Source organism: Scyliorhinus canicula, chromosome 9, assembly GCF_902713615.1.
Source record: "Scyliorhinus canicula chromosome 9, sScyCan1.1, whole genome shotgun sequence".
Lineage (NCBI taxonomy): Eukaryota > Metazoa > Chordata > Chondrichthyes > Carcharhiniformes > Scyliorhinidae > Scyliorhinus > Scyliorhinus canicula.
Genome location: NC_052154.1, coordinates 134,121,394 through 134,139,279, shown reverse-complemented (window position 1 = coordinate 134,139,279; position 17,886 = coordinate 134,121,394). Strand labels below are relative to the sequence as shown.

The 17,886-nt window shown below is 46.8% G+C and overlaps 1 protein-coding gene across 3 annotated transcripts in view; it reads left to right on the top strand.

Moving 5' to 3' along the window:
- si:dkey-9k7.3 (circularly permutated Ras protein 1) overlaps positions 1 to 17,258 on the top strand; it is a 79,875-nt gene extending 62,617 nt beyond the window's left edge. The window contains exons 15-20 of one of the 3 annotated variants that reach the window (XM_038807663.1): positions 291 to 403; positions 9,160 to 9,271; positions 13,130 to 13,270; positions 13,761 to 13,854; positions 14,339 to 14,394; positions 17,025 to 17,258. In XM_038807663.1, the coding sequence (XP_038663591.1) occupies positions 291 to 403; positions 9,160 to 9,271; positions 13,130 to 13,270; positions 13,761 to 13,854; positions 14,339 to 14,394; positions 17,025 to 17,064 (556 nt within the window). In that variant the 3' untranslated portion in view covers positions 17,065 to 17,258. Of the gene's footprint in view, positions 1 to 290; positions 404 to 9,159; positions 9,272 to 13,129; positions 13,271 to 13,760; positions 13,868 to 14,338; positions 14,395 to 17,024 lie in introns of those variants that run through there. The other 2 variants (XM_038807664.1, XR_005461899.1) reach the window with 2 other exon arrangements.
- Positions 17,259 to 17,886: the final 628 nt, after the last annotated feature.

Here is a 17,886-nt window from a genome sequence, read left to right as displayed (position 1 = left end):
AAATCTGTCCAGGCCTAAGATCCGGAATTTCCGTTCTAAACTTCTCCACCTTTCCACCTCATTTTCTTTCTTGAAAATATTCCTGAAGGTCCATCTCTCTGACCAAGGATTTGGTCACCTGCACTTTTGTGCCTCAGAGTAATTTTTCTTCTGTCCGATGACATTCCTGCGAAACACCTCGGGATGTTTTGTTCTGTTAAGCAAGCCAAATAAAAGGCAAGTTTTTGTTTTCATTCACTCTACCAGCAAGAGGAAAAAAAAACTATTTTCTTTTGCCTCCTTATCCTTAGGTACTTTGAATACGAGGAACAAGCAGCGAATAAGTTTGTGAAACGGGTTGGTAATGTGACCAAAGATACGGAGCTGACATTTGAATTTGGAATAAAGGAATCTCACATTCAAAGTAAGTGGCAGAAAGAATTGCCAACTGCACTGCACCTCAGTTTTACTAATGTGATTATTTTTCCAAAATGGGAGTTGCAAAACATTGCACAGGGTGCTCGAGATAACTACAGTGTTTGAAACCTTCCATCTGACCCTCACCAAAGGCCAAGCATTGGGATTTGAAGGAATTCAACATGAAAGGATTTAAATGCTGAAAATCTGGTATGAAACCAAAAATTGCTAGAAACAGAGGTCAGTGTTTGGGAGATGGGAATGGAGTAATGGGGGGAATAAGGAGGAAGGAGATCAGATGGAATCAGCATCACACACGTTACAGATGGTATAAGGAAAGAATGATGAATGATTTGCATTTGAAAAATAACACTTTTCTTGACCTCTGGATGTTCTTTACAGAGGCAGGAGTTAAACTATGTAAAACTAAACAGTTTCCTGACTGAAGAGATCAAGCAGGCCTACAGGAAGAAAAGAGGATGTGTAAATCATGGTGTGAAAAAACAAATATGCGAATAAAACCTGAGAAATAAATAAACGACCAAGAAAGCGGAAAGAAAAGTAGCTAAAACAATAACGTTGCAAATGAAACATAATAGATCGCCCAGTTGTGAGAAGAAGGAAATAGTAGTGTTGACTTGGCGATGCAACAAGCTAACCTCTTGGGTGGGATTCTCCGAGCCAACGCCGGGTCGGAGAATTGCCGGGGGGTTGGGGGGCCAGAGAATCGGTGCCAATCACGCCGGCCCGGCTGCCACGCCACCGGTCGGAGGTCGTTGAAAGCGGCACCCGCGGCGATTCTCTGCACTCGACGGGCTGAGTGCCAGCCGAGTTCCGCCAGCGTGGTTCACATGTGGTCCTACCCAGCAAGACCTCAGCATTCTGGCTGCGGGGGCCGTCCTGGTAGTGGGGGGTGGGGCAACTACAGGAGGGGCCTCCACGCTGACCAGGCGTGCAATTGGGGGCAACCAATCAGCGGACGCGCTCATTCCAGGGGATGGGGGGGGGGGGGGGGGGGGGGCAGGCCCCTGTAGGGCTCCGCCATGTTGCCCAGGGGACGGCGCGGAGACGATAATGGCACGCGTGCACGGACCCATCCAGGCCGTGGCACACATGCGTGGACCTGCGCTGGCCGTGCAGGGCCGGCATTCGGCGCCGGAGCAGGGCACAGCACTCTGCCATCGTGCTAGTCCCCGAGGAAGGGGAGAATGACTGGGCCAATCAGAGACTGGTGTAGTGATCTGTACATCTGTACATACATCAGCACATACACCGGGGACTACAGACAGATGTAACAGCCACATTATCACTAGAGGGCAGCATCAGAGACGGGTATAATGGGTCCAGCCAAAGGGAGGATCCGCCTCTATCAGAAGCACAGGGCTAGTGAACAGCAGCAGACAGAGACAGCTCAGCATAGGCAGTTTACCTGCGCTTCACTGGTCATACCTCTTGACTGTATCATATCTAGTTAAGCTCTGGAAACAGAACAAACCCATTGAATAAAGTATTTGTATTAACTGGAAGTCTACAATCGTTATTCAGACTTAAAGAATAACGTATGATACCAGGAGTGATTTCAGAAAGCTAGCTAGACACCAACAAGAGAAGAAAAACTTAAACCGGATATTCGACTGTGGAAGACTTCGCGGCAAATGGATCATCGATGACTAACTGATTCTATGGAACTTGTTGGAACTCCATGGCAGCTGGAAACAACCGGTAATTTAAGTTATAACTGGAAAATATTTGAACAGCTGTTTCAAATATTTATCACAGCTAATGATGTAAGCACTGTTTCTGACGCAACGAAAATAGCCCTACTACTCTCAACAGGAGGACATGAAGCTGGAGAAATCTATAATTGCTTTAATTACTTAGAAGGTGAGGACAACACCAAAGTAGATGTTATACTCAAAAAATTTGCTAAACGCTGTAACAGTCAGTCCGGTGAGATGCTGGAAAGATTTAACTCTTGTCAGAGAAACGGAGGGCCCATCTCTGATTTTATTACAAATCTCAAGTTAATACCACAAGGCTGTGATTATGGTGATTTCAGAGACACTGTGATAATGCATCAATTAATTTCCGGACTATCTGATAAAAATTTGAGGGAAGAACTTTCACAAGATAAGTATCTAACTCTAGAAATCGCTATACAAAAATGCCTTGCTTATGAACAAAAACAAAATCAGTACTTTGAGTCTCTACAAACACAGAACCATCATTTAGAAAACAAAATCGGTAAAAATGGTGCGAACACTCACCACGAGGTGGAGGCAGGGTTGAATTGGAGAATGACGGAGGTTCTGAGCGGCAGCCATCTTGGGAAAGGAGCCGCACATGCTCAGTTGCGAGAAGAGGGCACAGTACAAGAAACGCGGTGTGCGCATGAGCAATCGAATCCTACGCATGACGTCACGAGCGTCATGATGTCAGAAGAACAGGACCATGCCCATTTACAAGGGAAATGCACGAAAATGAACCAAAAGAACTTTAAGGCTGCAAAACCCAATTTTCTTGCCTCGAAAGACAGAACAATGCCCAAACTTACACCAGCAGTTGAAAATAACTTTCACGACACCCTGGAACAATCAGTTAGCACCACCCTAGAAGATGATACGGTCCTTGCAGACTATGACTCAGAAGAAGATTTCATCTTGGGAGATGGCTACCCCAGTACCAAATCTGAACCTCAACTAGAGGTGTTGTACCTTGAAGACCCCGACGATGAGTTCTTCAGAATGGGGAATCTTCAGCCCAGCATATATGACATCCCGATTCGTGAGTGCAGGATTATGCTGCGGCCTGAGGCCAAGAAACAGAGAGTGGTCCACGCACCACGAAGGGTCCCAGCCTCCACACAAGAAGATGATTTGTTCATTGAACATGAAGAGAATGATCACAACTCCGAAACAAAAAGCGATGATTTGTCCAATGAACAATACACACAATACTGCTCAGACATGGCTGAATTATTCGGAGATCCTGATCACAGCATCAGCAACATGGTTGAAAAGCTCAATATGGCTCTTCTCATGGTAGATGAATCCAATACCATGGTGCCATGGCAGATCGTCGGTACATTGGATGACAGCAATACCCAAGACAAAGACGATGCCACACAGAGAGCACAGAACGACTCTGTTGAGAGAGCACAGATTGACTCTACAGCGAAAACACTGCACGACTCCACAAAGAGAGCGAGGACAGACTCCACAGAGAGAGCGATGACAGACTCCACAGAGAGAGCGATGACAAACTCCACAGAGAAAGCGATTGAAGGACCCCACAAAGAGAGCGACGCAAGCCTCCACAAATAGAGTGATGCAAGCCTCCACAGACAGCTCGGTGACAGACTCAAAAAATGGAAGCAAGCAAATACTCCATAGCGAACGCCATGCATGCACAAGACCATGAATATCCATCAAGCTTACTTGAGCCATCTGAGGAAGACACTGAATGTCTACCCACTGTATGTGAGACAAGTGACGAAGAAATCACAATTCCCATACAGGATGTGCAGGATCACAGCGAGACTGACATATCTCAGCTCGTCTGCACAGAAGCACTCAATAATCAGAGGACGGCCACCCATGAGTCCAGAGAGACCGTGTCAATTGAAATCTTGAAGATTTTGACTCCAGACGAGGAGCACCAAGAGTCCAGAGAGACCACGACAATAGAAATCCTGAAGATTTTGACTCCAGAAGAGTAGCACCAAGAGGGCAGAGAGACCACGTCAATAGAAATCTTGAAGATTTTGACTCCAGAAAAGGAGCACTACCACCCACAACAAAATGAAATTGTGAAGATTTTGACTCCAGAAAAGGAACACAGAGATCACAGATGATTCAAATGAACCTGAAATGACTCCAAAAGAGGAGCACCAAGAAATCAATGATGATTCAAGTGAACCTGAAATGACTCCAAAAGAGGAGCACCAAGAAATCAATGATGATTCAAGTGAACCAGAAATGACTCTAGAAGAGGAGTACCAAGTAAGCAAAGAAGAGGAATCAAATCCACCATAAATGACTGATGTCACCAACACCAATGCAACATCAGATCATTCTCACAATTCTCAAGAAGATACGCTCAATTTAACAGATACCACAAAGGACACTGACACCAATAACTGTGACAATGACTCAAACCATCCACATGGAACACTCATTGAGCGTGCAACAAGAACAAAAACCGCAAGAAGCACAGCAGAAACAAGAACAACAACAGCAACAACAAAAACAACATGCAGCACAACAAGAATGACAAAAGCAACAAGAAGCATCCAGAAACAACAAGCACGACAAGAAAAAGAACAAGAATAAAAGCGAAAACAACAAAAACAGAATCAACAAGCGTGACAAAAAGAACAACAAGAATGACAACAACAAGAACGCCAACGAAAACAACCAAGACAGAAACAACAAAAACAACAACGACAACGAAAACAACAAAGACAGAAACGACAGAAACAACAACAATTAAACAATGACCTGTACAACATGGTACAACTCTGTACCTGAAGGACAATGCCACAGCACGCTGCAAAACAATGACAAGACTACAAACATGCCATGGCATGACAATGAATCTCACAAATTCACATCTGCTCCAGAACAAACAAGCAAAACAGCTTTCACGAATGATGGCATACAGAATCAATACCACAAACACAGGAAAAAGTCGAGGTCAGACAGCAGTGCGACACAGAATCGCTACCTGCAATCAAATGGAACGGGGGAAAAGGTGTCCACATCATTAAACGACTCATCAGCAAAGCAGCCGAGTCACGTTCCGACATCAACCTACCTCTGTTATCGTACCGAGTAACCCCACTGAGCTCAGGACTGTCGCCAGCGCAAATGCCCTTCGGCAGAGACATCCGGACACCCCTACCGGCATAACAATTCCGAGACCGTGACAATGCACCATTTCTCGATGATATAGAACATAGAACATAGAACAGTACAGCACAGAACAGGCCCTTCGGCCCTCGATGTTGTGCCGAGCAATGATCATCCTACTCAAACCCACGTATCCACCCTATACCCGTAACCCAACAACCCCCCCTTAACCTTACTTTTTAGGACACTACGGGCAATTTAGCATGGCCTATCCACCTAACCCGCACATCTTTGGACTGTGGGAGGAAACCGGAGCACCCGGAGGAAACCCACGCACACACGGGGAGGACGTGCAGACTCCACACAGACAGTGACCCAGCCGGGAATCGAACCTGGGACCCTGGAGCTGTGAAGCATTTATGCTAACCACCATGCTACCGTGCTGCCTGATTGATATGCGGGCACTATGCCCCAAACAAAAACTATACTACGATCAACATGCGATCCTACTCAAGCCACCGACAATAGGTAACACCATCAGAATCAGGGACCCAGAAGGCAGATGGTCTGAGTCAGCCACGGTGATCAGGCAGGAGGTACCGCAGTCCTACATTGTCAAATCGTCTGCGGGAGTACCTTTTCGCTGTAACTGCTGGGATCTATTAGAGATTCGACCTACAACGCCAGTATTTCCCACACTGGACTTGACCGAGTCCATTTGTCCACAGGACGTTCCTCGCCACACAACGCCAGACAGTACTCTTGATGACATCAAACCATCACCCCTACTACCACCGTTAAGACACTCCAGCAGAATCCATAAGGCACCCGACCGCTAGATTTATATCGACACTTCAACACACGCAGAAGACGAATATGGACATTTCTCACGATGGACTCACAACACAGTTAATTGTTTCTGTATTACTTTTATCATTTTCACAGTGTGCAGATTGGCATATTCTCACCACTTGTTATGTACAGTTTTCTTGAGGCCAGTCTAGAAAACATGTCCAATAAAAGGGGGGGGGGGGGTGTAGTGATCTGTACATCTGTACGTACATCTGCACATTCACCAGGGACTACAGACAGATGTAACAGCCACACCATCACTAGAGGGCAGCATCAGAGACGGGACCAGCCCAAGGGAGGATCCACCTCTTTCAGAAGCACAGGGCTAGTGAGCAGCAGCAGACAGAGACAGCTCAGCACAGGCAGCTTACCTTAGCTTCACTGGTCATACCTCTTGACTGTATTATATCTAGTTAAGCTCTGGAAACAGAACAAACCCATTGAATAAAGTATTTGTGTTAACTAGAAGTCTACAATCTTTATTCAGACTTAGAGAATAACATAGCTGGTAGCTGTGCCTTGCAGGCAGTTCCACTGGGAAGTGGCAGCAGCTGCCAACAATGCAGCAAGGGAGAGGCTCAGGGTCGCTGAAGGACCCATGCCAGAGGTGCATGAGCATGGGATGGGGGTCAAATGGGGGAGCCAGGGGGTCGAGTGTTGGCAGCAAAGGGTGACTTTCAGCACACCATACCCCTTCTCTTCCCAATGCCAGCTACCTCAATCTGGCACTGAATGCCTTTGAACGAATGGCCCTTCCTGGGTCCCAGAATGGTCCGCTTCCTGGGCTTCCTGCATGGTGACTCTCATGTCTGCCGCTGGTTGAATACTTGATTGGCGCACAGCAGGAAGGCAGTGGGTCCCCACTTACCACTCTCCTGCCTGATTAAATGCCCCTGCCACCAAACAGATCAGGAGGGAGGCCATCATATTCTGTCCTTAATATATTCAACTATCTCAGGTTTCATCAATGTCCACCTCCTTGTGTTTAGCAGATGCATTACATGTAACAGTGAAAATTTTCCACCACTTCCATTTAAGGGAAGTTCAGCTCTTGACGTGTTTATGTCTTGAAAGATTTGATATAATGTAGCCGCTTTACTTTCATCAGCATCTCCACTAGTGGAAAATGAAATATAAGCTTCTGCCTGAACTCTTGGTGAGAGCTTTGTTCAATTTTTATATTATATGTTACCCTCGTCCCCCCATGAAGACTCAAAAGTCTACTGGCCTACATTTCGAGAAATATCACCAGCCATCTGGACCTCACATATCTGGCCATCTATGACGTGTGATTGTTATAAGCTATTCAACTGTCGAAGATATCACAGTTCTGAGAATCCTGTGCTTACCTGATGCCCACGCTCTCACTCTGTCCAATCAGGGTCACTGTACAACCTTTCATATTAGAAATTGGCTTTCACAATGAGGCCATCAATTCATCTGTACAGCTGCAGATGGAAGTCAAAGTTTTGTTTGATTGACATCTCTCTTACCTTGTAAGCACACGTGGTTAGCACTGTGGCTTCACAGCGCCAGGGTCCCAGGTTCGATTCCCGGCTTGGGTCACTCTCTGTGCGGAGTCTGCACGTTCTCCCTGGGTCTGCGTGGGTTTCCTCTGGGTGCTCCGGTTTCCTCCCACAGTCCAAAGATGTGCAGGTTAGGTGGAATGGCCATGCTAAATTACCCTTACTGTCCAAAAAGGTTAGGATGGGTTATTGGGTTATGGGGATAAGGTGGAAGTAAGGGCTTAAGTGGGTCGGTGCAGACTCGTGGGCCGAATGGCCTCCTTCTGCACTGAATGTTTTTAAAAAAATAACCTGATGTTACTTTGAAGAGTTTTTTTTCACTGCATGTGTTTTATCTAAACAAGATTAAGAGATCTAAAGTGGATAAAAGCTTCCAACAATGATAGTATGAAGATCTGGGGTTGATCAACACGTTCATGAGGTTGTAAACTGAGCACCTATTTGTAAAGTAGATTTTCGAAGCATGCTTGCTTATTTTATCAGTTTCAGGATTATTTCAAATATTTAGCAGACTTGCCAATGGTTCATGGCATGTGTACATGATGGATACAGGGTGAGTGGGGACGGAGGATGCATGGGGAGGGGCTTAGAAGGGGCATGGGAATATCAGAGGGCATGGAAGGCTCCAACCGAACCTCATCCTGCCCCTGCTTCCCTGGAACTAAAATATGGCTGTCAGGGGCTACTTTAAGGGAGATAGGTCTGCCAACACTGAAGATTTTATTACACTACCTTCCCACTTCCTCTATAAATATCCACCCATGGGAAGAACTGTAATGAATGCCATGGGATCCTGACATGCACCGTCAAAACTGGCAGCATCCCTGCCAACTCCATCTGCAGAATCCCAAAGGAATTAAGCCCCTAGTTTGCAGTGACATCCCTAACACACTTGCCCCAGTGGGGCATAAATCCTGCCCTTGAGAGCTGCTGACCAATTAGCGGCTGAGAGTGATAGCTACTGCTTGTAGGACTCTTGGGCCTTAGCAGGGTTCATTGTGGGTTCACCGAAGAAAGGTAAGTGATGGATGGATGAAGGTTACAAGAGGGTTTGTTGGTGAGGAAGGGGCGGGGCGGGGGGTGTTGGAGGAAAGGACACGGGGGAGTGTTCTCAGCGGGCCCCCATTCCCAATGCCGGGTCCCTTAAGCAGGGACGTCTGTGAACAAAGGACCACATCTCTAATTAGGCCACAAGAAAACCCAACAGCGTTTGCCTGTTGATTTGTGTTTGCTTGTCGATTTCCCTGCATGGCGACATCCCCACCGACTGCTGATTGAATACCAGCAGTAGCAGGATGAGGACTTTAAGTGGCATTAATTGCCTACTCAAGGACGTCAGTTGGCATCTGAATGGAATGCCCCTGGACTTATACGAAGAGTGGAGACAGGGAGATGGTGGGATCACCGTTCTGACCGATGGAATGACTCCTCAGGTCCTCGGGAGGGTGGGGTGTGTGAATTCAATTTGTTTAATGCAACATTCCAGTTACTCGGCATTTGTCACGCAGACTGCACAAATCTTTTAATTCCCTTAGAAATCCAGGAGATTGAGAAGTTGCCCTTTCAGCTACAAGTCAGCTTTACCACACCGGAAAACAGACAGGCTTGTCGAGTCATCAGCCAGGAGAAACACATCACAAACAACAGGTACACCAGGCAATTCTTTGTATACCTGACATCCACCTCCCCACTCTGAGCTCCCTACTCCACCAGTTCATATTAATCAGAATTTATATGGAAAGCATCTTCCAATATACTTCCAAATTCAAGTGGGTTTACTCACATTAAACTGCCAAACAACTTTACCCCTGTTAATAAACAGAATCTGGTCCTTGAACAGTGAGATATGAAAATTGATGACAAAAGAGACAATATTTTAGTCCTGTTAATGGGCAGGTCGAGTCACAAGATAAGGGGCTGTGAATACCTCTGATAGCAGGAGGGGAATGAGTTTGTTTATGGAGAGGGAGTGAGTCTGTTTATGGAGAGGGGAGTGAGTCTGTTTATGGGGAGGGGAGTGAGTCTGTTTATAGGGAGGGGAGTGAGTGTTTATGGGGAGGGGAATGAGTCTGTTTATGGAGAGGGGAGTGAGTCTGTTTATGGAGAGGGGAGTGGGTCCGTTTATGGGGAGGGGAATGAGTTTGTTTATGGAGAGGGGAGTGAGTCTGTTTATGGGGAGGGGAGTGAGTCTGTTTATGGAGAGGGGAATGAGTCTGTTTATGGGGAGGGGAGTGGGTCTGTTTATGGGGAGGGGAGTGAATCTGTTTATGGGGAGGGGAGTGGGTCTGTTTATGGGGAGGGGAGTGAGTCTGTTTATGGGGAGGGAGTCAGTCTGTTTATGGGGAGTGGAGTGGGTCTGTTTATGGGGAGGGGAGTGGGTCTGTTTATGGGGAGGGGAGTGAGTCTGTTTATGGGGAGGGGAATGAGTTTGTTTATGGAGAGGGGAGTGAGTCTGTTTATGGAGAGGGGAGTGAGTCTGTTTCTGGAGAGGGGAATGAGTCTGTTTATGGGGAGGGGAGTGGGTCTGTTTATGGGGAGGGGAGTGAGTCTGTTTATGGGGAGGGAGTCAGTCTGTTTATGGGGAGTGGAGTGGGTCTGTTTATGGGGAGGGGAGTGGGTCTGTTTATGGGGAGGGGAGTGAGTCTGTTTATGGGGAGGGGAATGAGTTTGTTTATGGAGAGGGGAGTGAGTCTGTTTATGGAGAGGGGAGTGAGTCTGTTTATGGGGAGGGGAGTGGGTCTGTTTATGGGGAGGGGAGTGAATCCGTTTAAGGAGAAGGTAGTGAGTCTGTTTATGGGGAGGGGAGTGAGTCTGTTTATGGGGAGGGGAGTGAGTCCGTTTATGGGGAGGGGTGTGAGTCTGTTTATGGAGAGGGGAGTGAGGCCCCCTCAATTACGACACAAGAGCGAGGTCGGTAATCAAAAGGCTTTAATCTACAGAGAACTGAACAGCATCCGAAAGAAGTGTGCTCACCACATGGAGCCTTATCCTATATACCGTTTCCTGGGGGCGTAGCCAGAGACGGAGTCCCCCAGGGTTCCAAGCATCTTAAACGGGCAAGGTATTAAAGGTCAGGTACCGTTTACAGCAGTTATTAACACCGTTCATCACAGGGAGTGAATCCGTTTATAGGGAGGGGAGTGAGTCTGATAATAGAGAGGGGAGTAAGTCTGTTTATGGGGAGGGGAGTGAGTCTGTTTATGGGGAGGGGAGTGAGTCTGTTTATGGGGAGGGGAGTGAGTCTGTTTATGGGGAGGGAGTGAGTCTGTTTATAGGGAGGGGAGTGTGTCTGTTTATGGGGAGGGGAGTGAGTCTGTTTATGGGGAGGGGAGTCTGTTTATGGGGAGGGGAGTGAGTCTGTTTATGGGGAGGGGAGTCTGTTTATGGGGAGGGGAGTGAGTCTGTTTATAGGGAGGGGAGTGAGTCTGTTTATAGGGAGGGGAGTGAGTCTGTTTATGGGGAAGGGAGTGAGTCTGTTTATGGAGAGGGGAATGAGTCTGTTTATGGGGAGGAGTGTGAGTCTGTTTATGGGGAGGGGAGTGAGTCTGTTTATGGGGAGGGGAGTGAGTCTGTTTATGGAGAATGGAATTAGTCTGTTTATAGGGAGGGGAGTGAGTCTGTTTATAGGGAGGGGAGTGAGTCTGTTTATGGGGAAGGGAGTGAGTCTGTTTATGGGGAGGGGAGTGAGTCCGTTTATGGGGAGGGGAGTGAGTCTGTTTATAGGGAGGGGAGTGAGTCTGTTTATGGGGAGGGGGTGAGTCTGTTTATAGGGAGGGGAGTGAGTCTGTTTATAGGGAAGGGAGTGAGTCTGTTTATGGGGAGGGGAGTGAGTCTGTTTATGGGGAGGGGAGTGAGTCTGTTTATGGGGAGGGAGTGAGTCTGTTTATAGGGAAGGGAGTGAGCCTGTTTATGGAGAGGGGAATGAGTCTGTTTATAGGGAGGGGAGTGAGTCTGTTTATGGGGAAGGGAGTGAGCCTGTTTATGGAGAGGGGAATGAGTCTGTTTATGGGGAGGGGTGTGAGTCTGTTTATGGGGAGGGGAGTGAGTCTGTTTATGGGGAGGGAGTGAGTCTGTTTATAGGGAAGGGAGTGAGCCTGTTTATGGAGAGGGGAATGAGTCTGTTTATAGGGAGGGGAGTGAGTCTGTTTATGGGGAAGGGAGTGAGCCTGTTTATGGAGAGGGGAATGAGTCTGTTTATGGGGAGGGGTGTGAGTCTGTTTATAGGGAGGGGAGTGCGTCTGTTTATGGGGAGGGGAGTGAGTCTGTTTATGGAGAGCGGAATGAGTCTGTTTATAGGGAGGGGAGTGAGTCTGTTTATGGGGAGGGAGTGAGTCTGTTTATAGGGAGGGGAGTGAGTCTGTTTATAAGGAGGGGAGTGAATCTGTTTATGGAGAGGGGAGTGAGTCTGTTCATGGGGAGGGGAGTGGGTATGTTTATTGGGAAGTGAGTGTGTCTCATAATAGGGACATGATTGAGCCTGAATATTGGGTGAGTGGTGTTTGAATCAATTGTTCCTTCTTCTTAATACGTGATTTGAAGTGCTTCAAGTCAATTTTTTAAAGAGCGGCACCCACAGTCCTACATTTAAACCTGATGTGTTTGGAACTTTGCAAGGATCAGGAGTGATCCTTACCTGAACCTATTGTTAGAATCTCGCATTAATAGTATCACATTTGTTTAAAAAATCTTCTTCACATCGTTCTGATATATCTTGCTAAATTCAACTTTACTGTGTGCTTTACAACCGCAGATCACTGAGCAAGTTAGGGGATAATGATGGGGGCTTGTATCCTGTGCTTCCTATCTTCGCTATTCCTCAATTATATTTTTTGTTGCGCACGCCTTCAATGTCTTGCCTCTTGTACAGTAAGAAGTCTTACAACACCAGGTTAAAGTCCAACAGGTTTGTTTCAAACACGAGCTTTCGGAGCACGGCTCCTTCTTCAGCATTCACCTGAAGAAGGAGCCGTGCTCCGAAAGCTTGTGTTTGAAACAAACCTGTTGGACTTTAACCTGGTGTTGTAAGACTTCTTACTGTGCTCACCCCAGTCCAACGCCGGCATCTCCACATCATGGTTGCCTCTTGTAGTCTCTTCTGTAAATGGAACCGGTTTCGATTATTCCCTGCAGTAATTTACTTTTTCGATACTGGTCACTGTTGTGATAAAAAGCCTGTCTTTTAAAGTCTGTGTGTTTTCACCAGTAACTCTGTTAGCTGAATGCTATGTCACTAATGCCAACAAGCTTAGTTATTTAACAATCTATCTGTACCTATTCTTCGCGAACCAGGTCTCCACGTCTGCGATTCATCCTTCTTCAATGTTAACAACGTCATGGAGAGGAATAGATAGGTTTTCCGAGAATACAGATTAAACCAATTCAGCCTACATTAACCATTCTGTCATTGTCATGTATTAACAGATCTATATTCTTAGGGTGAGAGTCACTGGTTCTGGTGACGGTGAGAGGGCATGTTTTCTTTAGTTATTCGCTCTTGTTTTGCAGCTCCTTGGTTGAGGACAGTGTGAACATAACCGTGCTGGGAATACATGCTGCACAACTCAGTGGCCGATTGACAATGGAGGGTCGAGTGAAGGAAGCATGCAGGGAAGTGGAGGCACAAAAGGAGCTCATCCAAAAGATTGTGTAATAGAACTTTCTTCCATATTAATTTAATGATCATATATAGAAAAAAACGCTCTTTCCAGTATGTTTCAAGTTAGTCTCTATATGGAGTGGGGGAGTTAGCCTGCTTACGGAGTGGGGGGCTGGGGTGGTAGAAGAGTTAGTCTGTGATTCTTATACCCAAGACTGGGATACTTTACTGCTCAGTTTATCTTATAGTGGTATCAGCCCAACCTTCATTCAGCAGGAGCACTCCAAGGTAAGTAAGGATCTCAAGAGGTGATCATTCCCTTGAGGCCCAGCACCAGTGCCAGTAAATGTAAATGAATGTGGTCGGCTGCTTTGTATTCTTCCAGTTTTTCTGCATACTGGTCGGAGAAGCTATGTAAACAGAGTGGGAGCCCCATATCAAACGCAATACCTTCTTTCTGCTGCATTCTACAAATATGGCTTAACACATACAAAGTAGTTTTGATTTGTGGTGTTACTGACTGAATCGATGTCCTTTCAGTGAAAAGAAACAGAACCGAGAAGAGGAAGACATTTATCAGAACTGGCTGCGTTCTGTGGCAGTTGTATGTGAAGACCTGACACATTTGGAGGAGGTGAATATTGACAGTTTACATGTTTCCCGGTGTGTATTGGCAGGGTGCTTTAGTACTTCAGGACATGTGAAGTGTCTCTTTGAGCCTCTTTGAGCAGCACTAGATTAGCTATCTTTCAGCCAAAGCCGTTAAGTGATGAGGTAGTGTTTTCCTTTCCGATCAATGCGTTTATCCAATGTATTCAGCTGTGGGGATGTCTCAGGTACAACCTCCGCTGAGCTTAGTGCGTTGCAATGTTGTGCGTCTTCCTAACTTCCAAATTCAGCTGTGAGGCCCCCAGTAGTCAAGGGCTTTGCTGACACTCACTGCCCAATCACAGAGTTCAATTTGGGTGTCTGGAACTTCTGGGAATTAGTAACCTAGAAACATACTTCTTTCAAAAAGGACATTGCCCTGACGCTTTGGCCCGTCAAGGGAAATTTTTCTGACATTTTGCCTTGTGCTTAACAGAGTTGGATCTTAATTTTTTCTAATCTTCTTTCAGGTGGGAAGTACAGCAAAACAAAAAATGAAACAGAAAACAGTGACTCTGTTTTCAAGGTATGTGCTCACTTCAGTAAGTTTGTTGTCAGCCATTAGCTTGAAACTGCTGGTTGCAGGAGGGTGGTATTTGAAGCACTACAATTGAATCAGTTCCCTGCTTAGGTGCAGAGCGGGTGGGGCGAACAGGGTCGATAGATCGACAAAATCAGCCGCAATGGTTTCCACAGTAGAATAGCCTGATAGCTCACATTGACCAGGTTCACACAAATAAGCCTGGTTCCTTAGAAGTAGTACGAGAAGGATAGGCCTGTGAAACTACCCCAAGAAGAATTGGTGGCTTCAAAGCATGGCAGGTAAAAGCTTAAGAAATTAAAAAAGATAAAATCATAGGGCAGCACAGTGGTACACTGCTGCCTCACAGCTCCTGGGACCCGGGTTCAATTCCAGCCTTGGGTGACTGACTGTGTGGAATTTGCACATTCTTCCCGTGTCCACGTAGGTTTCTTCCGGGTGTTCCAGTTTCCTCCCACAGTCCAAAGATGTGCAGGTTAGGTGGATTGGCCATGATAAATTGCCCCTTAGTGTCCAGGGATGTGTAGATTAGGTGGGTTATGGGGATAGGGTGGGGGACTGGACGTAGGAAGGGTGCTCATTCAGAGGGTTGGTGCAGACCCAATGGGCCGAATAGCCTCCTTCCGCACTGTCGGCATTCTATGGTTCTGAGATAACATTGTGTTATTGCGTGAATAATCTGTAGTTTAAAGGGGAACCACCTTCATGGAACTGTATTCGGACAAACCTGCGTCCATTTGTTTTCAGACAGTAACACAAAATGCAATGGCCAAGATTTAACTATCATGGATCTGACATCCCCTCCTGAATCTTACAGCTGTGTCCTATCATCTGCATCAGCTGTGGGATAACTTTGTCTAGAGGCTCAGCATCTGACTAGGACTCAGTTGGCATCCAGCAGACCTCCAACTAATGACTCCCTTGGATGTCCCTCCCTCCACTTGATGTGCATCAGCAACTGTGCTCACCAGATTGTGCCCCAGAAGCCTGTCCACTATTGTCGCCCATCAAGGTGTCTGTCTCTGCACTGGTGGAAGGTGACGCCTTGATGGTGGTCTCCTTGGAGAGCTCCTCCGAGGTTTTCTCGAGTGGTAGGGAGGGGAATGACTGCGGATGGCTGGCAACATCAGATGGAGATCCTGTGAGACAATGGGCATTTGGTTAATGAGAGTGAAGGATCATCTGGGTGAAGGGGCAGGGAATCCTCACTTCTGCGGCGCAAACCATCTCGTGATCAATGGCTGCTCTCTCTTTGGACAACCCACGATTTCCAGGACCCATCCCTCATGATGCGGGGACCCGAATCATTGGTATTCCACTCCCTCCATCTTGGCCCTTTCCTGCTAATTATGGGCTATTTTCTCCTGCGGGGCCAAAGGGAGAGCATTGTGAGTTACACGCTTGATGGGTCAGAGAGGGTCTATAGCAGGTGGTGTGTGGGCACCGCACCAGGACTTGAAGGGGCTGTGCTGGTGTGTGCCAATGGGTCCTGAGTAGCAAGAACGAAGATCGGATATGGGGAGGGTGAGAGGTGTCGGCCAGTGATATGTGGGGTCGGGGTGGGGGGGGGGGGGGGGGGGGGGGGGGTGGCAGGTAGAACTGATGTCATGAGAGAGGTGGAGCTTGGTGGAGGTCATTGGTCTTCTTCCAACATTGTATGGTGGTCCTCCTCGTCATGCTGCCCAAATGGCAACCTCTACCACTGCCTCCCAGGCAGTATTGGTGACCCTGCTGCTGGTCCTTCGAGCCTCTTGGGGGAACATATGTCCCGTCGCCTATCGACGGTGTCGAGAAGTCTGGCCAGGACGGAATCCCTAAAGCGAGGAGCATGTCTAACCGCTGTCATGCTTGTATGTTGACTGGGAGTGAGCGGTGGAGGAGCATTTAAAAGCAGCTCGGGGGAAGCCGTGTTAGCAGCGTGATGCTGAGGCGCGAGTCTGACAATCAGGCAGCGAGACAGGCTGTAATGGTGAGAAGCTCGTGTCTGCTCATTTCTGGCACTATGTGCCATTAAATACGAGCAGCAATCTCGCCAACGTAACCGTCGAGAAACATTCCACCAATCATGCCCAAGTGACACTTTGAAATGTTTCTGTTAAATCACGCCCGCCTCATCAGGTGCATGTCATTAAACCTATGGGAAACACTTTCCCCTGAGGATTGTGTTCCTTTTTATTTAAAAAAGCAGTCAGTCCCAAAGCAGCACTGGACACAGGACTCTCCATTTGGCCTTCAGTCAATTTCAATTTAACTGGAGTTATCCACCAATCCCCCTCACTCTTATGCTCGTGGACTCAGCTGAACCAGGCTGCTTTTCTAAGATCACCACTTTTTATGAAATAAGCTACTTTATGAATTTAAGATTGGTCTTCATTTAGCACTAGGAATTCAACAGGTTTATTTCTATAATTATCCTCAATGTCTCGGTGGCTGTGTGGGTAGTAGACAGATGAGAAGGTTGTAGTGCTGTTAGATGGTCTCCATTACAACAGCAGTAGGTTCCTGTGGTCTCAAGGTTGAGATGAAATTCAGATACCATTATGGTAGCAAAACCCCCTTCCATATTGGGAATATCCACAACAAATTAACAAAATTACATTTTAAATTCCCAACAGGTGTTATCCGATGAGGTTGCAAATGTGGTTTATCGTCTGAAAAACGCAAAGAGCAAAATGCTGAAGAAGCCAGTACCCAAACCAAAACCTACGCTGGTGCCAATGCTTTGAATACATGCCAATTGGAGTAGGAGATTACCTAAATGTTTGTATTGTAAACTGTGCAATGTTTTCTCTATTTGTCTTTTACAAAATATTGCCATTGCGAAAATAAATTATGTTTTGAAAAAAAAACCTGTTCATGTGATCATATTCTGAGTGTCACTGGAGTTATCCACCACTCCCGCTCCCTCTTATGCTCGTGGACTCAGCTGAACCAGGCTGCTTTTCTAAGATCACCACTTTTTGGGAAATAAGACCATAAGACATAGGAGCAGAATTAGGCCACTTTTCCCATAGAGTCTGCTCTGCCATTCAATCATGACTGATACTTTTCTCATTCCCATTCTCCTGCCTTCGCCCCATAACCCCTGATCCCCTTATTAAATCGATAACCTATCTACCTCTGTCTTAAAGACACTCAGTGATTGGCCTCCACAGCCTACTGAGGCAAAGAGTTCCACAGGTTCACCACCCTCTGGCTGAAGAAATTCCTCCTCATCTCTGTTTTAAAGGATCGTCCCTTTAGTCTGAGAATGTGTCCTCTGCTTCTAGTTTTTCCTACAAGTGGAAACATCCTCTCCATATCCACTCTGTCCAGGCCTCGCAGTATCCTGTAAGTTTCAATAAGATCCCTCTCACCCTTCTAAACTCTTCGAGTACAGACCCAGAGTCCTCAACCGTTCCTCGTATGACAACCTCTTCTTTCCAGGGATCATTCTCGTGAACCTTCTCTGGTCCCTTTCCAAGGCTAACACATCCT